This window comes from Vigna unguiculata, chromosome 7 (genome assembly GCF_037176805.1).
Source record: "Vigna unguiculata cultivar grain cowpea cultivar isolate G323 ecotype 2 chromosome 7, ASM3717680v1, whole genome shotgun sequence".
Taxonomy (NCBI): domain Eukaryota; kingdom Viridiplantae; phylum Streptophyta; class Magnoliopsida; order Fabales; family Fabaceae; genus Vigna; species Vigna unguiculata.
In genome coordinates, this window is record NC_140798.1 from 43,986,703 (window position 1) to 44,012,770 (window position 26,068).

Here is a 26,068-nt window from a genome sequence, read left to right on the forward strand (position 1 = left end):
TAACTACTTCTTGCTAAGATTGAATATCATTTGGATTGTGATCACTTTTCACTAAACAACAATGACTAAAATAGAGTATTATTTAGGACGCAGTTGTTCCTTATTAAAATTGAATATATTTTGAAATATTAGGTAAATTTGCTTTCTATATATAAAAGATATTTTTGAGAAATGTGAAACAAAAAATAAAAAGTTTAATTTACTATATCTACATGCTGTTTGCAAGATAATTGGTTTCCAAGACAAGTACTTTTAAGATCTTCTCATTTGTAAGAATAGATCCGTTTCCTGAAAAGTGTATCTTTTGTTTAAATAATATACTTTGACTTTTTTTAAAAATAAACTATATTATTCACACACATTATTTACTTATATATCACTTTTTAAACTATTTTCCTCTGTTTCTCAATGTTATCAACCATCTCATCCTTAATCTTCTTTGTTTTTTTGCTGTGTAAGAATTTATATAAAAATATTGTACAAATACTCTGTCGGAGTTATAAGCCATTGTAGTACTTCATGATAACTAAAAAAAAAACACTAAACAGTCTTAATTTGAAAAAAAAAAAGAAAATAAGTTCATTCAATTGTATTATCATTGTTGTCTTACTTGGAGGATTTATATATATTTTGTTATATGAGAATGAAAGAGGGTACCGTTGAAATTTTGTAATATAAGAAAACATCACCAAGAACGCAATTTGTTAAATTGTGGAATCTATGAAAAGAAGATTGTGAGTAAAATTCACAACACATACAAGTAGATATCTCCAATGATTTTTTTTTTGGTAAATATAGATATTTTAATTATTCACTATTTATATTAATAAAGTAGTTAAAAGTATTGCAATGTTCGTTTGAGTAGATCTCTCTTATCCATTCTTACAAGTTAATTTTTTCAAAAGTCAAATGAATAAAGTAGAGTGATTGGTATGAAAATACTAACAGCTAAATAATTATATTAAATTTGATTTTAAAAATTTCTATTTTTATTTCAAATTATAGAATTAAAATTATTTTTAAAGAGATTAATTTATTTAAATTATCTTATGGTATAACATATTTAATTTTTTTTTTGAAAGACTAGTGCTAATATCTTATGGTAAAATTTTGTTTTGGTTACTTTAAGAATAAATAAATTATTAAATTTAATATTTTAAAAATTAATTTTTAAATAAATATTGTTTAAAACTTAAAAAAATAAAAATTATTTACAAATATGATGAGTATTATAGTAAGTTTTGACAAAACAGAAGAAGTTTTTCTAAACAAGATAATTACTATAATTATTAGCTATGATGTACCAATATTTCAATTTATATTACATATCCGTATCCGACATGTATGCGTATCTGATTCTTTAAGATACTTGATCGATACTTTAAGATACTTTATATGATAACAATAATTTTATAAATTTTTATGTTCAAAATATTTAATATATTTGATTTTAATTTGGATTCACACAAGAACAATTATATATTTCTCATGTTTTTTTTCTTTAAAAATATATATTTTTCAATATGCATATATCACATGTGTGTCTCATTATTTTTAGAATAAGTCTATTAACGTATCAATACGTATAATATTTAGTACACATATCGTATATATGAACTATCACTATCAGTGATTCCTAGCTTCAATCCTAATGAATTGAATTATGACAACCATTTGCTCCTAGAAAAAAAAATGGTTATTTCAGGCGTTTCAAACCCCCTAGAGAGTGGATAAAATCACTTGAGCATTATGACTAATCCCATATATAGCCTATATAAGCAAATTTAGTTAAAAGCGTCCAAAAGAGTTTATGCAAGAAAACCATAACCCCAAGGAACAATTATACCAGAATAGTTTTGGGGTTGAACTTAAAACACAGTAAAAAGACAATAGTGCAATTAGTTTTTTAACAGGGAAAAATTATACAAATATCTTCAATGAGTTTGAAACAGTAAAGATTGAGGTAAGTTCCTTCCAAACACATCAATAGCAACATTGAAGCGATTTTCTCAACCACATAAGTAACATGAATAAAGTTTAGAAGTCAAACAACGAAAAGAACTTGAACAAAACCATCCAAGTTTACAGCACAACAATAAAAGTTCTGCCCAAAAATTAAGACAGATAAAGAGAAATCCAGGTTTATTTATTACATCTATAAATCATACGGAACTACTTTCATTTTGGGGAAGTCAATGCCCATCAGTCACTAGCTGCGCAAAAGAAGATAGGGTTCTCTAAGATACTTTCCCTTCTTCTCAACACCATCAAGTTGGGACCACCTTCCTTATTCCTCTATCAGTTACATCTGCATGTAGTACAACAAAACTCAAATTTAGTTACTGAAATAGATTCTATATATATATATATATATAACTTCTTTAGATTCGTTACTAAAACTGAAACATACGTTGATTAAACCTGGAGCAAATGAACATCAAAATGTAAATTTTCAGTCATTAATTTGCTTACTATTTGAAGGTTCGGCGCTTAAGTGCCGCCACTGCACAGTGCGGCTTGGATCCGCTCAACTATGCACTTGATTAAACTGCTAACAGTGGTGACTGAAGTAGCCGAGATTTTTGCAGTTGGGACAGAATCAACCAATATCTGAAATGCCACCGTTAGAAGGCAACCTCCAGATCCAACCTCACGAATGGGTCCTCCGTTGTTCATAGGTTCAGGCCCATCAGGAAGAACAGCAAAGCCCGAGGGTAGCAGGGCAACACAATCAGGATTTCCACCTCTCAACACAGCATTCATGGAAATTAAATCAATAGGAGCATACACAACATACGACCCTGTGGCATCAGTGCAAGTCTCTTGAAGCATAGTCATATTGCTTTGGCCGCAATTCGGAATCTACAATTTGCATTCACCAAACATCATGCTAGGTTATTTCTTTATAACTATAATGAGATGTGTAAACTATGAACTGCACCTAACAACTTACGTTGACTCGAAGCAAGGAGACATAGTTTCCAGTGTCATGGCCATTGGCAATGTGTGCCAATTCTTCCACTTGTCCTCCTTTAGAGAGAATGTCCCACTGCAAATTCAACATGTTTGCACTTGTTCTCAGAAATTTGAGTAAAAATAGCTAAATATACTGTATTATGATTAGAGATATATGTAATGTAACTGTAAGCAATGAGATCTTATACATTACCTGATTTCTTGAGTTTTCAGATCGCAGAAAATCAAAAACAGTCCTTGAAGGAATGGGGAGCCACGAAGAAGTTGAAGCACTGAGCACAATACCGGAAGGTCTGCCTGGATCATCCACACTTTTTCTACTCATGACCCTTACATCTTCACTGGCCACTGTTAACAATGTCCAAACATTTGCAGTAGATGCACCAACAGCAGTACAAAAGCTCAACATCATTCTTTCGGCCAGCCTCATCATACTTCTTCGTCCCCCAAAATTCATTAGCACTGTATACATAAATATAGTAAATGTTCTAAGTCACATATTTCTGCAATTGAGTGTTGCTAACCTTTTCAAACAATCTTAAAAATTAATGAATCAAAAAATGAAGAAAGATCATGAGACATATATCTATATATATATATATATACCACCAATGCTCTTATGGGGTATGTTCGTGGCCATTGAACTTGCAAGACGCTCGCATTGTCTATCCAAGGATGCCACCCAGCGTTTAGCTCCAAAGGCGAGGCCAGAATTAACATAGCTTTTGTAAAGATCATGCACTACTTCATTATCTTCCAGTTCTACATGTTCAATCCAAACAATCTAAAGAAAATAATTGATAATTAGTTGTTGTTTACGACAAAATTTTCTCCACGGGAAAGTAATGTAATTATACAATGTAGAAGTTAATAGTTGAAATATGACCTTTGAGTAACCATTTGGCAATTCTGTGATTAGGCAACCAGAGGGTCGTCTTCGGCTTTTTGTGAATGAATCAGGTCGCAGCTGATCCACGGAAAAATCAACAATAGTCCATGATTCTAAATTTTTTCTCTTACAGAACCTCACAAAGTAGTCGTCACGAACAGGAACAAACGGTGAAGGGACTTGGAACTCAGCTGACATCTGAAACAACAACAACAAATGAAATTCTAATTGTTAGGTTTAGGCATGTAATTAATTTTAACCCGTTCATCAATGTGGATAGAATGGAAGGGAATTAAGGCAAATTAATAAATGAAACTTTGCTTACCACTTGACAGGCTCCGTCGAAGATTTCTGTTTGGCCAACTTCCAGAACTTGATGTATCGCTGCCCTTGAAATGATACCGCAAAACATGTTTGCCCATTGATTCTGAAAATCATTATCAACAGTTTCAATGTCAATCAACCAGGTTAATATGATTCTGAAAATTGGAACACATAGTTGGAAGAGTATTAATACTCACCACATCCATAAAGATCTCAACGAGTTTGTTGTAGTCCATGATGACCACTGCAGAATGCCTTGAAGCTTCGATTTTTATGTCTAAGGGTGTTGGACCTATTCCCTTAGGGAAAGACCTCAGATATTCATCCTGGTTCAGAATCTCACAACCACAGGTTCCAGGGAGCCACAAAGTGTTTCCAGCCTCAGCAAGGTTTGTGAATTCCTTCATTGCTACATTACCAATCTCCATAACAATGTCTTTCTCAAAATCATTAGCAATTGGGAGTGTCCCATGGGGTTCATCATTGCCACCAAACATTTCCCCAATCAAAATTGTCTGTGCTCCATAGTTTCCAACACCCTGATCAAGGGACCGAGGAGGCATCATCTGGTTTTGAGATGACATGTTATGGTAGAAACTCCCAGGTTTTACCGCAAATCTGGGTACCATTGCTGACATCTTTTCAATCTGAAATACAAAAGTAAGAAAAAAATATATGAAAAAGTGAGTACACTAAGTTTGAACAGTGAAAGTTGCATGATTCAATGATCAAAGGTGATTTACCTCTTCTCTCAACCGCATATTCTCAACCCGCAGCGGTTGCTCGTCAAAGGACATTTCTCCACCGAGGCCTCCACAACTAGGGCAAGAAGCATTATTCAGTGCCTCCTTGTACCTGGTGTTCTCTTCACGAAGCTTGTCATTCTCAGCCTTTAAAAGATTGTTCTCGTGGCGTTCATGTTGAGACTGTGTACATGATAAGAGAATATCATCATATAATGGCATAACATGCATATATTTAAGACAAGCATGTCTACTTAGATGATTTTGTTTTCAGTGTAGAAATGGTACTGAGAACCATTATTATACTGGTGAGAGTGATGGTGACACATAATAGAAATATAGAGAATAAAAGAGGTAAAGAGAAGAAGTAACTTGCATATTATAATGTGATAAAAGAAGGGGAATAAGATGAATATAATGAGCGTCTATGTTAACCATTTTTTTTTTTATTTCCTTCCTATCTGAAAGGAATATGTTCGAGCCCTCAAATTCAGTCCATTGTTAAATTGAAAAAAAAAATTAAACTGTAACGTGGCCCTTGAACAAAGATTGAATGATTTGGAGTCTAATGCCTGTTTCAAAGATAAAATCTGAGTTGTCTAAATATTTGAAGTAACCGATCTGATTTCTTGACTGGATGGTTACATTTTTTAACTGTATAGAAAATACCAGATCTTGTAGTTTATGTTTTTCTAATAGAAAATTAGTATCAACACTTCATTACAAATAATAGTTTTTTCTGTTTAGATATTTGTTTTTAATTGGAAAATTAGAAACTTTGGATAGATAAAACAGATATAAAAAATAGCAATATTTTATTAGAAAATGTTTTCTGGTAAGTTTTTCTTTTTTAATTTAATAACTAGTAACCTCTATCCCATTTTGAATAGTGACAGTATAGATAAAAAAAAAAATTGAAGTAATACTTTTTAGAAGAGATGGGTAATTTAATATGATGAAAAAGAAAACATGGATAAGAAAATAAACTTGGAAGAAAGAACTAGTCTATGAGAAAATAATAATTATTATAATAATAATAATAATAATAATAATTTATAATTAGAAAAAAAAAATTATGTAAAGGTGAAGAGGCTTTCTCCTTTACCTTAATTTGGGTACGCTTGTTTTGGAACCAGAACTTGACCTGCAAGGGATTCAACCGCAGCTCTCTGCTGAGCTCTCTCCTTTGTTTGTCATCTGGATGAGGACACTCCTTAAAGAAACTGACAAGACCACATTTCAAAAACATTACTAAATAATATTTAGTTATAAGCAAACCAAGCATTACAATTTTTCATTTTTCATTTTATTAATTAGATAAAAAAAAAAGTGAATTGTAGCATGGATCTTACCATTCCATCTCCATTATCTGTTCATTCGTGTGTCGATGGTAACGCTTCTTTCCGGATTGTTTGTCGGGATCTTGATCAATGGAACGAGGAACTTTCATTTGATTACTGGAAGATTCACAATCTTTGTTCCTTTCCAAATCATTTTCCAAGGATGTCCTTTGTGGAGGCTTTTCCAATATAGACCGTTGTTGTTGTTGTTGAGAATTCCAAGGGTTGATGTTGTTGTTGTGATACATTGCTTCCTTCTGTTTTGAAAGTCACCTCTTATTCTTGAATCTGCATGCCAAGACAGAAAGTGAGAGTGAAAACCCTCTTCAAGTCAACATGTGTTACACAATTAATAAAAAAGGGTGGTAGTACCAAGAATTTTTTTTTTCTGTTTTAGCAATAGAAAACAAGCACAACATGCAGCGTTATTCTCACACTCAAATTGGGGGTGGCCAAAAATAGTTAAATAAATTAAAAAAAAAAATCCTTTCTCACAAAAAAAATCAAAAAGGCTGTTGTTTTAGAAGGTTTTGTTTTGCAGAATTGAGGTTCAAAAACTGCTTTGGTAACAACAACTACAGTGGATGGTCATTCTCTTGGTGAGAATTTGGATATGGGAATAAATGTACAACAGAAATCAGAAATTAAAGGGCTCTACCACAAATAATTTTGTATAAATAGTATGAGAATGTTAGTTTAATGATGGTACAGTGATGTACTTGCTGGATGTGTTTTATGAAGAGAAAGAAAGCAAAAAATTAGTGAGAGGAGAACTCACCTGATTTTGATCGACCTTAAGAGGGAAGGATAGAGATTTTCCTTTCAAACCACAGCACTTTTCAGACCTACACTGATCCAAAGTTTCTCTGACTCTCTCTGTAATGTGCTCTCTTCCTCCTTTTTTTATAACTCTTGGTATATAGATGATGTTTTAGTTTGACCCTGAGGTTCTGCTAAAACTGTGGCTGCCAAGAAGAGGGAGAGAGAGAAAAATTGATTTCAAAATGTCTCTATCTGACCCAAAACCATGAACAGAGTTAATAAAGTTCTCTAAGATTACAAGGTAAACATTGATGAACTTTGGTTTTGCTAAACTATAATGCTCTCTCTTACATGCAGAAAAAATGCATTACTTTCTTGACAGATGTAAACGAGGATTCAGAAGCGACAAAGTAGAAAAAGAGTTGACATGGTGTGAATGGTTGACAATGGCTACACGAAAAGGAAAAAAACAAAATGAAAGGTTAACACAATATGAGTTAACTGAGATAACGTGTGTGCATTCTCCTCTCACACTCTTTTCTAAGTATGAAGTTACCAAGATAAGGCTTTAATGTAAGAAAGCTGAGATAGTAATATAAGTTACAACAAAAAAAAAAGTAAAAAAATGCATACAGAAGAAACTGGTTAGCTAAGAAATCTGTGGGTGGGGATTAAAGAAGAGAAGGAGTTATTTTAGAGTGACTTATCCCAGAAACACGTTTTTAAGAGTAGGATTTGAGCGGAGGAACCCAGAGGTGGGGCAAACAGAAAATAAAATTAATGAAATGATTAAGTTAAAAAAAAAACAGAAAAAAAAGTTTTGGATGGGAGTGGTGATGACTAAGGAAAAGAGAAAAAAGAGGGTTGGAAGTTATTGATGAGTATAGAACTGGTGTAACTGCATTAAATGGGAGTGACGAAGAACATAAATGCATTATTCTGAGAGAGAGAAGGCCAGTTTCGGTCTTAACTTTTGTTTGTATGATGGTAACTCAATGTTTCGTTTTCTAGCATGTTCAAACAAGTTTTTTAGTAAATAATAAAATAAATATAATGATATATATATTAGAAAGGTAAAAAAATTAAAAAAGTTACATATAATCTTTTTGTAAATTAATTTTTGTATAAATTAAATTTATTTTGTTCTATTTCTTTTAGAAGTAATGATACCAAGTCCGTTTAAATATATTTTTAATCATCTCTCTGGCTCATACTCTTCATGCACAGGACTGCATTAGTATGGGTAGGTGGGATTCATTGTGCAATTACCGATGTGTTTCTTCTATGAGGCCGTTTAAATATTATACTAATGAAAAAAAAGTTGTTCTCAGTCAGATTATTTGTAATGCATGAAAAGTCAGAACTGGTGAAGTTAATTAGTAATATCTGATTATTTTCATTTAATAACTAATACAGCAGTTTTTTATAATAAAATAATATTTAATTTAACCTTTGATAATGGAAAATTATTATATTATTTAATAGAATTCATTACTTTCGGTTCATTTGAATCGTTACAAAATGATCTTACTTCAACTTTTTTACATCAACTTCATGATGTTACGATTATCTAAACTCAAACTTTTTTTATAAAACTTACATCATTATTGTAATTTCATAAACATAATTGTACAAAACTCAAATAATTTCGTAATGAAACTATAATATAATTGTACAAAAGTCAAAGTTCTACAACCATAATACAAATTTTAATGTTTACTTGATATTAGTTGAATCTTTGAAAGAAAAAATATAACAAAATAAAATTTCTTTCTATATAAACTTATACATAAATTAAAATTAAAAAAATTAGACATCTATAGATTAATTTATGGATAAGTTAACTTTAATTTATAAACAAGTAAATTTCTGATTTGATATTTTATTTTATATTTAATCTACAGTGAGGAGGGTGAGGGTTTGATTTAATCTATAACAGAGTGTAAGCAGTATATATATATATATATATATATATATATATATATATATATATATATATATATATATATATATATATATATATATATATTATATACTTATATTATATACTTATATTATATACTTATATTATATAGTAAAGTATATACTGAGATTCTCGTTTATAGTGTTTAAATTTGTTTTTTAAATAATTTTTTTAAAAACAATAATTATTTTACGAATGTTAACATTTTTTTAAATTTAATTATTTTTAAATTATAAAATTACATATAAAATAAATAATTATTTATATTTAATTTTATTATAATAATAATAATAATATTTTCATTATTCTCATAAAAAAATAATATATATATATATATATTAAAAAATTTCAACCTTATATAATTATAATAATATATAATTATATATAAAGGAGATTTTATTTTATTTTTTCATTTTTTTTCAATTTTATTTTTAATTATTATTTTAAAAATTAATTCTTTTATAAATAATTTATTTTTAATCATTATTTTAAAAAATTTATTTTATCTGTAACATTTATTTTAAAAATCTCTTTTTATATATATATATTTTATTTTCTCAATTTTACATTTAACAACTATTTTAAATTAATTATATATTTGAAAAATTAATATTATTCATTTTAACTCAACTTTTTACAAAATTTAAAAAGTACGAACATAATACATTGTTGTGTTTGTGCTTTTGCTAACGATATATAATAATAAATATATAGTATATGTATAGTAATAAACATAACCTATGATGCATTGACACTTCAACTTGGGTTAGGTATTCATGTCCAATATTTTAGGGTATTTTATTAATAGTTATCAATGAAGTATTGAATTTATAAAGTCGTAATATACTACAAGAATTTTTTTTTAATAATGATTAATTTTAGTAACAAAAAATAATTAGTCACTATATAATGATAAATCTAGATACCAATTTAAAAACTAAAAATGATTAGCAACTAAAATAGTTCCAAAAAATTAAAATAGTTTCTATTAAGAATTGATTTATAAATTGGTCACTAACATTAGCTATCAAGATTATAAGTGGTTTCTAAATTAATCACTAACATTAACAACCAGGTTTTGGCTACCAAAATAATTGGTTTCTAAATTGGTCTTCAATTAGAAAATTGGTCTCTAACATATTTTGTGTTACTAAAATTGATTATTATTTAAGAATTTTCTTTTAATGGTATTTTTATGATAACAAAAATTTATATTTTGGATTAAATATGTTTTTAGTCATTAACTTTTAGTGAATTTTGAAATTAGTCAATTTCGAAACTTGGGACCAATTTAGTTCTTCATCTTTCGAAATATGTGGATTTAGTCATTTTAATCAAATTTTGTTAAGTTTATTTGACATTTGAAGCACGTTTCATAATAGTATTTGACTTAACATTAAAGAAAAAATGTGTCAAACAGTATAAACAACTCAAATGCAATCTTGAAATGCGTACGAAACATCAAAAAAATCTAACAAAATTTGATTAAAAGAACTAAATTCACGTATTTCAGGATATGAAAGACTAAATGGTCCAAAATTTTCAAATGGACTAATTTCAAAATTCACTAAAAGTTAATGAACCCAAAAACATACTTAACCCTTAATTATATTGTTATGTTGACAACTTTAGTACATATAAATTTATTTTGGATTCACATAATAATGATCATATATTTATTATGTTTTTAAGAATCACTGTCCATTATCCATATATCACGTATCTATAATGTATCGGATCCTATTATTTAAAAAATAGATGTATCAACGTATCGAATACATGCTGTATCCGATACACATATCGTATCCGTGCATCATAGACCATAACATATTTATAGTTTTTTAATGACCTAAATTCCCTCTCATGTTTTTTATTTGCACCCACCTTACTTCCTTTGTGTTTTTTTATTTATTATTTTGTAGTTTATTTTTTTTCTTTTGTAAAAGATTAGTGAACATCTTCTGTATTATTAATATATTTTTGAGTGTGGATAAAAAAATTGTATTTTAAAATTATTTATTTTCTATTAAACGATTTTATAAAACACTTCAACTTAAAAGTAAATGCAAGTTAAACAAACATAATTGGATATTATCCACGTGCAAGTTCAAAAATTTGCCATCACCTCCAATTGGATATCATCAACAATATATACATGTAATTTTCCCGCAAAGCTTTCTAAATTTAATTTTTAATTTTTCAAATTGAAGTAAATAGCTCTTAACTGTAAAACAATGAGTGTTTTTTATTAGCTCAATACTATTTAATATTAATTATAAAATCTAAAATATAAATAAAGTGACGGTAATAATTACTTTAATAAATTAAAAAACAAAGTATAAAAACCTAATTCGAAGGTATACAAAATTTCAATAACCTTAAAACTTAATTAAATATTTTAAAAATATAATAAATTAAAGTATTGTTTTTATCACTATTTTTTATTTAACTATGTTCATAAAATAATATGCAAAGTTTATTTAATATTTTATTATTATTATAACAAATGTCATTAGTACAATACAGAACAAGACCTTCTGTTAATTTTTCAAATACGAATATATTATATATATATATATATATATTATTTTTATTATAGGGAAAAATATAAAATATTTATCTATATATTTTAAATATCAGAAATCAATAAAAACATTATGCTATCATATTTAGTTTAAAACTAACTTGAAAATTAAAAAGATATTAAAAAAAGTATTTCGATGTTTTAATTTTTATTTTTGAGATTTTTTTATCTGTATTTCTTTATTTCAGTTTTAAAATAAATGTCAAGATATAAAAGAAAAGAATTTAGTAACGGTATATATCTTCCATTCAAAATAAAAAAATAAAAAAAGTTTTAACGCTATATATGAGCTTTTACATGAAGTTGACCTCAAAATATATTGAAATAAGTTAAGAAAAATATTTTAATGACTTATCCCGTTAATCTTGCTTAAATAAATTAAATAAGACATTACTGTAAATGAAAGTCAAAAAAGATTTTGCTTAAATAAATTGAATTATGATCATAAGATCATATAAGACATTGTGGTAGGTGAAACGGAAAAACAAAAACAGATATAACTGGCTAACACAACTTTTGAGAAAACGTATGATGAAATGATAAATAGAGATATGTGTTTCTCATGCCGAAAATTTTCAGAAGTATACAAATTTAGCACTTCATCTAAAAATTCTCAAACTTCTCAAACTGAGGACAAAATATATTGAATTCAATTAATGATGAAAATAACTAATAATGGATAATAATATGTATAGTTTGTTATTATAAAGTGTAATTTTTATTTTGGATTTAATATAGTCTATATATATTTTGGTCTGATTTTAAGTGAGACATCATTATGATGAATCAAATCATCATACATTTAAGGGATGTTTATTTCATAGTATCATTCCGTCATTCTTTTGTCTTTAAAAGACATTTCGGAAAATAGAAGAAGGAAGGGGTTTGTAGACCGCCTTAGATCTTGACTTCTAAATGATACTACTGAATAGACTGGGGGAACTTGTTTCGGTATACCCAATAAGTCTCATATCCCTTAGGAGTCGAGGTCAAACACAATTTAAATACTTATTCCTCCCTCCCCTCCACCCTTTGAGGTGTACTGTGACGGAGTACATGTTTCAAAGCAAATAATACCTCAAATATCAGTGATTGACCCTTACATTATCGTGGGATCAGACTATTCTTTTTAATAAATCTTATGATGACAATAATCGATGGACTTAAAATTGTCATCATAACTGACATGAAAAAGTTCATAATGAAATCTAATATATCCTTATTTAAAAATAATTTATATATAAAAAATAAAAGATAAAGATAAAATTGTTAATAATATGAAGTCATAGAAAATTATAGTACTTAATATTTATATTTAATGAATATTATAATTATATTCTATATAATTTATAATCATTTATACTCAATCATTTTATTTTACAGTAGTTTAGTATTTTTATAATTATTCAAGTAAATTGAAATGAATTGCATAATAATTTATATAAACTCAATTAAAATAAAATTAATCTAAATTACTTAAATTTTTATCAATTAACATCCTATTTTAAAATATATATTTTAATCTTGTATAATTTAATTAAAATCATTTCATCTAAAAATGATTTAATTTTAAAATCTTAATTGTTTTAAATAATTCAATGCATTTACATAATTCAATCTATCCATTTCTTTCCCCAATTAAGAGCTCCCCTTTGAGACGGTTTTATTTTGACTTTTTTTTTTTAAAGTGATGAAGAAGAACCTCAATAGGATTGTTACTGTTAGTATAAAATTTAAACAATACTTTCTTAATTAGATCTCTTTATTTATATGCGACTCAAAATATACTTTTTAAATACAATACATAAAATTAGCACAGAATAATTAATTAATCAAATCATCTCAATTATTAAAAAAATAAATAAAATACAAAATAAAATTTTAAAATTGTTACTCAAACGAAATAGTACCATTTAAATAAAAATAGGACAAAGACCAAATCTGAGCTTACTATTTTTTTTTTAAGTAAAGATGATTTCGCTCGAGCAAAATTAAAAAAAAAAATGTATTTTAATTTTGGTCTGAATCAGAAGCTCTCTTCTATATAAACTAAAATTAACTCAAAAATAAATGTATAATTGAACTTATACATTTGAACAAAAACTAATAATTGAAACATATATAAATTTATCTAATTTATTATCCACCATTTCAACATCACTCAGGTGACATAGTATACATGTTTTTCAAGTCATAACGTCTACACACCGTTTCTTACTCAAAATCACCCTCCTAACACGAAATGGTTAATTACATTCAAGATGAAAAACCAAAGCATTATGACACAAACATTTTAATCCAACATCTATTTTCCAAGTTCAAAAATGAAGCCACTATAGAAGGATTCGTTTACAATTTAGTAACCAAGCAATACACATATTATCAAATTGAACATAATAAACATTATTATAAATTGTCTTTATCCAAGTACCAATATTATCTAAGTATTCAAATTGTCAAATTCCAAAATCAACTTGAAATAAAACAAAGTAAATTAATTCTCTTTATTGAAATTCAGGAAAAAATAAAGGAGCTAGCACTCAAAAAATAAAAACACCTACAAGCTTCTAACTCAAAAACTTCCAAAACACAAATAAAAATAAATTCTAGAAGTTATAGTTGAGAGATGATCAAAATTCTCTAAATACTAAAACTAAGAGAATCAAATAGATTACAAAATAAAAATGGATTTAGTCTCTTTCAAAATTCAATCATATCCTAAGTCGATGTTGTTATTACAATGTAATCACAAAATAGATAAAAAAATGAAGTTAGAATAAAAAACAAAATAAGAGAGATAGAACGGAATCCATACATGTATACATGTATAGAGACTGAATCAATTCTTTGACGCAAAAGTAATAATTAATTGTTTCTCAACGTGAATTTTTTACCCTTTAATTAATTTTGGAAAGTAAACACATACTGATTTTATGTTAAAAAATTAATTCTTTCCAATTCTACATTACTTTGAAGCAAAACCAAATATGCATAAGAAGAAAAAAGAAATAGAACATTAAAATACAATGGATCAAAGGCCAAGATCTCACATTTCTTATTGAATATCTAAATGTGGTATATAAGTAAAATAAAGAAAAAGAAAATCAATGTTATATTATCTTGGAATAGTTAACTTCCTACACAATAGTCATCTTAATGCTTCACGATGAAAAGTATTAAATACAAAATAAATATCCTTTTAGAAATAAAAGAAATACTTTTTTCGTTTAATAATTAAAAGAATTAGGAAGAGAAAATATTTTAAAAATTAGATTAAAACTAAAAGACTTAAAATTAGAGAGCTTAATATGTTAGTTCCTTGTGGTCTAAGCTACTTGATCCGTGACACTACTATAAAATAAAATAGAGGATGATATCATTCTATGTCAATTATAGTATTTTCAATATAGGAAAAAGTTATAGTTACAAATTTATAATTATAAAGACAACTTTTATGTCAGTTCTGTGACATGGAATTCTACTCCCACATTGGTTCTAATTAAATTATTAGTATGAAGTGTCAGAAAGTTTAATTTTTCAATAATAAAATTAGAAAATAGATATATCCAATCTTAAATGTTATCAAGGTTATTAGGTCTGTGTTCAAATTACACTGGTGAATTTCAAGTTATTTGTCCTAGGGACAATTTCTTTGTTGTTTTATTTATTGAGTCGTAAACTCAACATAAAGAACATATAATAAATAAGTATTTGTTTTTTATATTAACAAGTTAACATTTCTAAATTCTTGTATTTAATTGTACTGATGTATATATTTTTTGAGAAAGAATCCATATAGGTTATATTCATAACCGCTATTGAAATATTTTCGATTCAATTATTGTGGATTTATCACCTTAAGTTATTTTTAAATCAAAATATAAGTTTTAAACTTTTCATATTCTATAATGTTTGTTCTGAAATCAATGTTAAATAACTTTTAAAACTGTACGATTAGTTTATTTTCTTAATACAAAAATAATATTTAAATAAAAAGTTAAAATAAAATATTAATATATTTTACTTTTTTTTACTAAATTAGTCTTATAAAGAAATAATTTAAATTATTCTTTTATTGATAATAGCTTATCAACCTGTTTTTAGAAAGTATTTTGACATGCTAACTCTTTTATATAACCCTTCTACAATTATTTTTATTATTTATTATCGAATAATTTAATTTATATTTTAATTAAGTATATTAATTTAATATTTTGTTGCTAAAAGTGGATTATCAAGTAACTATCATACAATTTATTTCTTTTACTAAATGGTGAAACTATCTAGTACTACTTTAGCTTATACAGATGATAACTTGGCAGAACATATCAAGTTTGATTATTCTATACATATTTTTAAAGAAATTTCAAAGAAAAAATTCATCCTTATCCTCTTATCTAAATTTAATGGGTATCAAATTTTTATCTCATTTTTATTTCACATAAAGAATAGATACTCGAACCCATACTTGTACCCATTTTTTTATTGTTTTAATATTAATTAATTAATTTTTATAAAATAATAAAAAAATTATGTAAAGAAAACATAATATTATCAAATATTCAACATTAAAAGGAAGATTTTTTTTCTCAATATCAAATATTTCAAATTAAAATACCAAAGAAAATTTCATGTGAACTAAAACATTTATTAAATTAACAAATGTTAATGAAAATTAATTGATAAAATTTAAAAATAAAATAAAAACAAATATTTAAATTAGTAAATATTTGAAATGTATCTTTACTTCAATTTTTTAAATTCTAGTGAAATCTTTTTTTTATACATCAATAAAAGTTATAATATACCACTTGATCAAAATCATAGAGAATAAAGATTAAACTATAATAATATAATTTTATCATATATCTTTCATCCTTTAAATTTCAATATATATTGGATGGTGATAAAAAAATCATGACAATTGCATTAAATTATTATATTATAATAAGTAAATTTTATTTATATAATTATAGTGATAAAATTACACGTATGATAATGAGTTGAAAAATAAAAATAATTATATAAAAAATGTCAAAATAGTATTCTACATGGTAAAAATATACAACAAATAAAAATATTTTAAAAAATCAAATGTGTGTGATAAGAACAATTTGACCAACCATTGAATCTAATCGCACAAAGAAAAACAATATAATTAATTGTATGATAAAATGAAAAATATTTTAGAGATTTAAGACAAATTTTCAAATATCAACCTAGTGAAAGATAACAAAAAGTGTTTTAAAAAAACAAAAGAGTTATTAAAATAAAATAAAAATTAATAATAATATAATAAAGAAGATAATTTTTTATATTACCTAGTAAATGGAAATTTTATGTTATTGAGCACTTAATTTAGTAGTCTTAAACATTTTTATGTGAAAAGAAAATTTATAATAAATAAAAATATTTAAAAAAAATATAAACATTCAAATGTGAGACATAACAAATATTTAATTGACATACATCATTTGAATATATTTGAATAAAAGTTGTGATAAGACAAAAAATATCTTTAAGATGAGAATGAATTTCATGAGAAATCAAACAGTTACAAAAAATAAAAAGTAGAATATATATATATATATATATATATATATATATATATATATAATTTTTTCGTTTCGCAACAGGGATATAAATAATAAGTAAAAACTAAATATACTTCTTGATTCATTTCCTTTCCATGATCTAATATGCAAGCAACAACGTTTAGCAGCAAGGAACTTTTAAGTTGCCACCTATATGATTATGATTAGTAAAATACAGTTCCCTTCGTATATACAACATTTCTTTTATTTATGGAGGCTAATGACCAAAACTTTCAAGAGCAAAAGATTATTTCCAACTATAAAATATTAAGATATTAGATGAGTCAAATCTTTTGTATATTTTCCGTTGAATCTTTTCCTGATCAATACGAGATCTACTACTCGCACATAAACTTCCAATCCAACTACTTTGCCTTGAATGCAACTATTAACATATCTTTTCAAGATAATTAAGAAAATACTTTTTTTTTTCCTATGAGAAAGGATCAAATTCCTTACAACTTGATTATGAGAACTCTATGCTTATTAAAACCAAAAAGGATTTTCATCATTAACAGTCCTTTCAACAGTCCTATTTAATGCACAGATCTTGTTGTATAAATAGGGAAAAAAAAACATTCATGTATTAAGATCAGAATTTGATCCATGTTAAGCTATTCTCAGTTGCTGGCTGCTGATATCATGATATAGAAATGACCAAATAATCATTTATTGCATGTCATGCTGACCCACTAAATCTTTCTCCACCAGTAAAATGCATCAGGCTTCAGGGAACTAATTAATGCTGTTAGTGCAAAACCATCAAAAACAAATTATTCAATTGTATTTTTCAGTGCGAAAATAGTACCAGAAAACATAAAATTTTGGTGGAGGAGAGAGTTCATTTTTTATTCTCATTAAAAAATGGCAGTCATAATATCTCATTATATATACCTTGTACGAGAATAGCATCTAATCCACGTTAGAAAGCACTCACCAAATCATGGTTATCTATCTTCTGTCAATTCAAAGGTTGAAGATGGAATATATTCTTTAAACCCTGTCTCAACACAAGTCTAAGTCAAATTCCCTTCCAACTATTGATTTCTGAAACTTAATGAATGAGGTTCACCATTCATCAGTAGTAAATAGTATCTGACATGTTTAATGTGGTTGGCCATGAAGTCCAATATTGCAGCCGGATGAGCCGGCACTGAAACAACCAACGTAAAGTGTCGCTCCCAAATTAGTTCACCAATTTCTTCTTAACGCATCGTAGCTTTAATTTACTTTTTGCCAATATTGTCTCCACAATTCCATGCATTAACCTACTCTTGCTTCAATCAATTTGGTTCACTTTTGGGAGGAAATCCTTGGAAAGAATCTCTGGGAAAGGGATTTACCATACTATTTTTCCTTCTGACTTCAATAGTGTAGTTATGCATTTATATTTCAACGAACCATATTGTGGTTCTCAACTTCAATGCTATGTAATTGCACAGTATAGCTCTTAAATATGGAAATCAAAGGGTCCACCTTGTAAGTTCAGTAGGTGCTTCAACATTAATTTTAAACCTGTCATTTTTTATCATTAATTTTGATGCACAGGTTCTGCAGAAAGTACAAAGCAGCTTCACAATTTTCAGTTAAATAGTATATAAATCAATCATATAAGAAAGTAAGAAACATCGCAAACAGAAAATATTGCTTTTTGATTTTCAATTTGATTGCAGTAGAGTGCTGAAAGCACAAATGGGAGTATATAAAGCTTTGTCCTTTATATTAATCTTGTGGGGACACTGAAGTCTTTAGTTTGAGACACCATATAGAGATTCTGGGGAGAACATTACTGTAGCACCCATGATGATTACTGCTGTTGGTTTCATATCACAGCCACACAGTGAAGTAAAATAAATTTGTTATAATATAAATATAGAAAGTGACACTTCAACTAGTGTCAGTGTGACCCTCTTCGTGAGAAAGTGCCTATCGATTGTGAAAGGTTGCACGCTTCAAAAGCTGGTCCACAACTAGATTGTAGGCATTGGAAATGGACTCGCCCCAAACATGGTTTCTCTGAGAGTAATTGAAAGTGAGAATGGAGTGATGAAAATAGTAAGTTTTGGGCATGATTTGGCCACTCTACTACCAACAACACCCATTAAATTCTCTATAGATGTATACTTTTTCCATGCCATACCCTTCTGTGGGCCTCTATTTCCACGTACTTCTTTGTCTTTCAGTAAACAACTATAGTACAACAAGAGCCTACGTTAACCATTTTCTTCTTTAATTGGATTGACTGCGTGAATCAAATCATGTAAATAAGCATTATAAATCTTTTCATCGATTACAATACTCTCTTTTTTTTCTCTTGTCCTTGTCACAAGTGTTGTCGGGATATTTTTTTTTGCTAATGCAATCATTTGTAATTCTATCTTGTCTCATTTCACTATTTATGTATTGTAATATTCTATTTTTTTGCAGCGTTGAGTTCTTCTTTTGTCGGGTTTTGTTGGAAATAGTCCAAGTGTGAGTGAAAGTCCCATATTGGATAGAAAAGACAAAGTTAAACATTATATAAGAATAAAGGTCCATAATAACATTGCCTTAAGGTTTCCAGAACATCACTGTGCTTCCTATTCTCGTTGTAACAGCCAGAGAAATTCCATGGTTCTGCACGGTTTCGTGTATCAATTGCTATGTATCATTTCTTCGATCGTTTTTCTTTGGTTGCAAGGACAAAAGAAAAACACGACAGAAAAATGTTTCTAAAGATCTATACATGATGAAAGGTTATAAGAAAATTATATTGAGATCATATCAATGCTGAAGTTAAAAGAAACCAACTTTCCATCGTTGTTGTAGTTTTCAAATTTTTTTATCTCACACATGATGATGTTGTAGGGTGAAGAAAAAAATATTTGACTGAAAATGTAAACTATCTGTCTAATCTATAGAACTCTACCCTTCATAAAGTTACTGTCTACAAATAAAGCAAGATATCTGATAATGGAAACAGAACACATTCATCGGAAGGGAAAAATCTAAAATGTATACATATATTTAACAAGTTACCAAAAGTAAAATAAAAACTTTAATTCACGAAAATTTGTTAAACATCGAAAGTTGTTAAAGATCAGCCAAGATATAACTCACCCTACTTTCAACTTTTTATTAAAAATACACAACAGGAAAAAAGAAAAACGAAAGCAAGTACTAACAACTATTAATAAACAAAATTTCAAAACGAATTGATGAAAAGATACATCGAAGTTGATCACATGGACTTATTCTTTTTCTACTTTAAAAAATAAATCATTTCCAAATATATTTAAAAGACTCATATTATTTAACATCGAAACCAAAGACAATTTAAATTTTCTTTTCTTTTAATTTTTTAATATATCTTTTAATAATAAAACTGTAATAAGTAGTCAAAACGAACAATATTGGTGACTGATCCTAATAATATTATCTCAACCTGTTTGAGAATGAAAACTCCCTGATATTTTATGAGGACAAATTCTTATACTCAGCTCTGTTGGGTCAATATTTTTATGCAGCAAAAGCACAGCATTTTTATATTTTTGTCACCTCTACTTGCTCAAAGACTAGGACATTTTGTGAATTTGGACTACCAAAAAGTACAAATAAGACAAAATATACAATCACTAAGCACATTGGAGAGGACTAATCACGACCAGTTGAGTACAGATAGATACCGAGTGTCGTTGCAATTTTCTTGCTAATAAGTCAAAGTAAAACAAACAACTTACAATACCCTTCTCCATCCACTACCATTTCAATCTGGAAGGTACAGAAGAGCGCTGATTAGATTCTACTTAAGGAATCATGAATTACAAACATAGTAATCTTGCTAAATGGGCATCTATTGGTATATCCTTCTTCCATGTCCATTCATTTTGATCTGCAAAACTGATAATACAACTAATGAATTTAAGGATGCATATGATCCAGAGAAAACCAATCACTCATAACATATTCTGTCGTCCAAGAAAAACCTCTACTGGTTTTCCACTAGTATTCTCAGTCTTTAGATAAGAAGACAAGCAATTTGGTTTTCCTCTATGGATTAGGATGTAGTAAACAGCAGAAAAACTTTTACAGCCACCTTTATTTTCCTTCTTCCCCTATCGGATTGCCAGATGAGAGCACAATCATCGCTATTCACAAAGACAGTCTTTTTCTCTCACTAATTCCATAGTCTTGAACCTGCTAGTTTTGAGAAATTGGTGTTGCTTCTCTGTCACTATATGTAGCCTTTGACTTTGTTGATCTTGACTGTCTTGATGAAGCAGATAGCGATTCAGAAGAAGCTGACTTGCTCTTTTTCTTCTTCGATTTCTTAGAAACATGAGAAACCCCTGCAGATTGAATGCCTTTGTAAAAGTTTGATGATGATTGGCTTCCTGTGGACTCTTCAAAATCTGTTCAAAGGGTTCAGATAAGGAATGATTATCATAGGGAAAAGTATCATGTAACATACATCCCAAAACTAACGTCATTGGAACCAGGTAACTCGACAAGATCCACTAAAGAACGAAGAACATAAAAATATGATGTTTCTATTACTCACGGTTCTGACCTAGAACTAGCAGGAAATATAATCAAAATTCAAAAAAACGGAAATAAAATAAATAGCATGTACTGCATAATTGCATGTTTATGAGATGACCATAAATGAAATCAGCAATGTGCAGTACCACAGCGAAGTACTCTCATGAAGAGAGATCATACAACTTCAGAAAAAGAATACGACCATGTAGACAACCTATTCAAACAAACTTTGTAGTTAGACTAATTTCTTACCATACACATTTCAAACAGAGAATATCACAACCTCATTTTCAATTGACATTTTAATTGTGAGGAATCAAAGTACTCTAAATGCACCAGACCCACCCTTGAACAAAATATTGTTTTTGCAATAGCACATTCTATCATACTTGTCCTTGGGATTAAAGGGGTTGAATACTTTTCCTTTCAAGAAAGGCATAGTAGTTCACGAAATCACAGCTACATATGTCCAACAGAAGAGAAGAACCCTAAATTGCACATCTAAATTCTTCTTGGCAAGAGCTGCTCATCATTTAAGTAATGCAGTCATAAAGCTTTTTAAGGGTAAGATCAGGTGAAGGAAGTTTAAGTTGGCTGCTGTTACAATCTACGTAGCACAACTATAGTACATGATAAAGATGCAATGCAACAGATATAAGAGAATATGAAAATTTCAAAAATTATAGAACAAAACACAACTATAACATGATATAACATGATAAAGCACAATATAGAATTTGTGTTCTAAAAACTAGCATAAGTCATTATAAATGTGATAAAACACAGATTTCTCTTATTAGAGTGTGTTATTCTAATCAGTATCAGTATAGAAATTCAAAAATCCAAAAGTATTAAAAATATAAAAATGCAATAAAGTATTTGAACATGCAGTATTGAAACAGTTACATGCGGATAACACAGATTCTGTTTCCAAGTGTTTGTGCTTCTTAGCTTACAATTTGCTATAAATATATATTTGATATGAAAGACATCAACAAATTTATGGAGATTTGAAAGTGGTGGTAATTAGTAATTTCGTCTAATGGAAACTCCCCTTTAATCACACTCCTGTAAGCACAAAAATTGTGATCCCCAGTAGCAGAACTATTGATACAGTTTTGCAGCTTCATTCAATTAGGTTGTTCAGTTCTTTAAAGGGTTTAACTTGATCATATTGAGGAAACTAACCACATGGAAAGACCAACAAAGCTTGTTCTTATCAAGCAAAGTGTTATATTATAATATTAAATACCAAATTCCATAGAATCAAACCACTCCGGTTGAGAAATTCTAGTGTGGACCACTTGAAACAGTGTTAATTGTAAAGCTAAGAGTCATTAGATTCCCCACGTTGGAACTGAGTTTGCTCGTGACAGAACAGCCAAATTCTTCCTAAGGAGGCAAAGAATCTAGATAGCTTTTGCAAGCCTCACAATTTTATCTAGAAGATAATCAAGAGACACAATAATAATCAAATCCACGTTACTAGTTAACCCGTGAAGAGCCATCTATCTGCATTAGTATTATTTAAATTAGGGATACTGCACGGTTCCACATGAATACAGTATTCAATCTTAATATTTAATGGCACCACATTTGGAAGCAAAAATCAACACTAATAGACTCGTATGAAATTTTGCTGTATGAGAGGTGAGAAGCAAAGCATACCTTGGGAGGACCATGATGTTGTGGCACCCATAGCATTGGGGTCACTTAGTTCACCCAAGTTACCTAGTGACGTTGAAAAATCAGGCGCTGTTTTAAAATCGTTCATCTGCACAAAAAAGAACAGCAATAATAGCAAATCAATCAAAAACTATGATATGTACAGATTTTGAAGATGATATTATAAAATATCAAACAATTTATCATGGCAATGAGATATTGATTTACATTGCAAAAACTCTTTAAATGGTCACTTTATGTATTGCTTTCTCTAATAATAATGACAAAGGAAAGGAGAAAATGACAAAAAGAAATTAAAAAATTGGATCTTTATAGTTGAAACATAAATGGAGAGGTAAAGTAGACATCAGCTCCGTACCCAACTGGGTCCAGTTCCTGAAGGGCCATCCCATCCAATGTGAGCCACATGCTTAACATCTGTCGGGTACCCAATTTCCATCTCCCGCTCCTTCACAACTGGAACAGTACCCACTTCCCAGCTTAGCCACAACAACAAAACCCAGAAAAGTAATATTGCATTGGAGGGTGCATAAAAGATTACCAAATATTTGGGTTATGTATTTGAAACTCTTGTAGATTCCCTTCAATTTGGTTGCCATGGTGGAGATCACGACCACAGCAATGCGACAAAATTGGGAGTAAAGACCGAAAATTTTCTGACTTGGAGATGCTTTTGCCTGTCACAAGATGGAGTGTTGATATATACAAATGCTCAATTCCAAAAACGGTGTGGAGTATCAGCTAAGGTTTCATTGCATGTGATTAGAACCTTTTTTTTTTCCTAGGAACGAAGATTGGCATCTGACTATTGAACACAAAGAAGATGCTATTGCTCACTAATGCAAGAAAAAAAAAAAAATGAAATTTTCGCTTTCAACTGGTTTTGGTAGAAAAAATCTAAGGGAAAACAAAAGAATACAGTACCCAAAGATGATTTTGATGCAGGTGCTGATAGAAATCCAACTATGTTTTCTGTGCTCCATTCACCATCATTCTGAAACTCGTGTGGAGAGTGCTGACACATGCAAAGATCAAATAGAGGGAAGAAAAAGTGTGATGGGTCTTAAAAAGTTGAGATTTTGATTGGTGGGGTGTGAAATACAAGTTGAACTGAAACAAGGGGAAGAAGGAGAATGCTGAGAAAGAGAAGGGGGTTGCCTCTAGGAGAAGAATAACAGAAGGTGGACATCCATGAATGAAAATTTGAAAACTAGAATGGGAAGAGAGAGAGAGAGAGACTTGGTTTATGGTGAAAAAATAAATTAGGACAAAGATTCGAAACTGGAAGGTAATTTAATAATATGGTCTTATGGAATTTTTTATTTAGGAGTGTCCATTATGGTGTGTCAGTCTATCGTTTCTACGTTGGTAAAGGTGGATACAGTAAATCTTGGTCCCTTCTACTTCAAATCATGAACATGGAAGATCAATTCCTGAGCTATGAGTTCTAACTAGGGTAACCTTCTTTTCTTTGTTATTTGCCCTGGTTGTCAAATCTTATTTTTTGGAAAGTTTTATCCAATGATAAATAACTAATTTCGTTAATAATATGATAGTAATGTATAGAAATGAATTTAAGAGATAAATTGCTAACTAAATTTAAAGTTAGCATTGTCCTATATAATATTGTCAATTGTTTTTAGGTTTTGTGAAAAAATTCATTTCTTTTTATACTTGGATATAAACAAAAATAATTCATGTTAATTAAAAATATTTAATATAAATCAATTTCAGCAATCTCAATTTATTTTTGGAAATTATTTTTTTATTGAAATGTGACATTCAAACTATAAAATTTGTCATAAAGATATTTTACATATGGTATTATTAGATATGATGAAATTGATTAAGATCGATTTCTATTTTAGCCAACGAAATATGTTTTTTTTTTATTTGAATATGTAGATAGTATAATTTAATCAAACTATGTATTTTTAGTACATATAGTTAATGAGAAACTGCAACTTTTTTAATTCGAGTATGCATTGGAATTGGATAAAATTCTTATGATACGATATATATATATATATATAAATATACTTGACCTTTTCATTTATTACTCTGTAAGTACCTTAGTGTTCTGTGTGACTGGTAATTAAATTACTTCAATCCGACTCTGATTAAAATGTATTTGGAACGGGTTAAAGTCTATTTCAAAGGCAAGTTATTAAATTCTTGAAACTTACAAGTGGGAACTTTTTACTTTATACACTAGCTCATCACTCATGCCTCTGGAGAATTGTGAAGACTGGTTTTAGTTCGAATTAAATAAGAGTTAAAATTATATATATTTTTTAAATATAAATTAAAATTTTGATGATATAATTACTTATATATTAAATTTAATATTTTTCACTCATTTTATTGTTTTTTTTTTTACTTTTTAAAAGTAATTATTATTATTCTGTAACTTTTATTAGAGACCGACGATGATATAATAATAAAAAAATAATTTTTAACTAATTATAATTTATATGAAAGTAAGAAATAGATATGAGTAAATTAGACATCATTTTTAATTTAAAGTTTTTTATTTTTAGAATAATTTGATTCTCAACAATATGTTTTCAAATATGTCTCTTCACATTGGTAATTTTTTTAGAGTTTTCATACTTCACAAATCCTTCGTTAAAAAGACTTTTAATATTAACTTACACAAAAAGTTGGCATAATTTTTAATATAAAA

General features: G+C 28.2%; 2 protein-coding genes across 3 annotated transcripts; both read right to left on the minus strand.

Moving 5' to 3' along the window:
• Window positions 1–1,958: 1,958 nt before the first annotated feature.
• Window positions 1,959–7,358, minus strand: LOC114190796 (homeobox-leucine zipper protein MERISTEM L1-like). 2 transcript variants are annotated; one of them, XM_085675579.1, is made up of 12 exons: window positions 7,051–7,358; window positions 6,285–6,560; window positions 6,038–6,155; window positions 4,933–5,115; window positions 4,387–4,836; window positions 4,191–4,292; window positions 3,863–4,063; window positions 3,586–3,760; window positions 3,170–3,438; window positions 2,954–3,049; window positions 2,473–2,862; window positions 1,959–2,308 (listed from the first exon to the last, which is right to left on the minus strand). In XM_085675579.1, exons 2-11 carry the CDS (start codon window positions 6,518–6,520, stop codon window positions 2,491–2,493), a joined length of 2,202 nt encoding a protein of 733 aa, XP_085531705.1. In that variant the 5' UTR covers window positions 6,521–6,560; window positions 7,051–7,358; the 3' UTR covers window positions 1,959–2,308; window positions 2,473–2,490. The 2 variants fall into 2 exon arrangements, with proteins under 2 accessions (XP_085531705.1, XP_027935636.1); XM_028079835.2 differs by having other exon boundaries at window positions 3,583–3,760; window positions 7,051–7,346.
• Window positions 7,359–20,844: 13,486 nt separating this feature from the next.
• Window positions 20,845–24,650, minus strand: LOC114190190 (PAK-box/P21-Rho-binding family protein). Its single transcript, XM_028078988.2, has 5 exons — window positions 24,307–24,650; window positions 23,924–24,059; window positions 23,741–23,838; window positions 23,365–23,470; window positions 20,845–21,566 (listed from the first exon to the last, which is right to left on the minus strand). Exons 2-5 carry the CDS (start codon window positions 23,979–23,981, stop codon window positions 21,355–21,357), a joined length of 474 nt encoding a protein of 157 aa, XP_027934789.1. The 5' UTR covers window positions 23,982–24,059; window positions 24,307–24,650; the 3' UTR covers window positions 20,845–21,354.
• Between the last annotated feature and the right edge of the window lie 1,418 nt (window positions 24,651–26,068).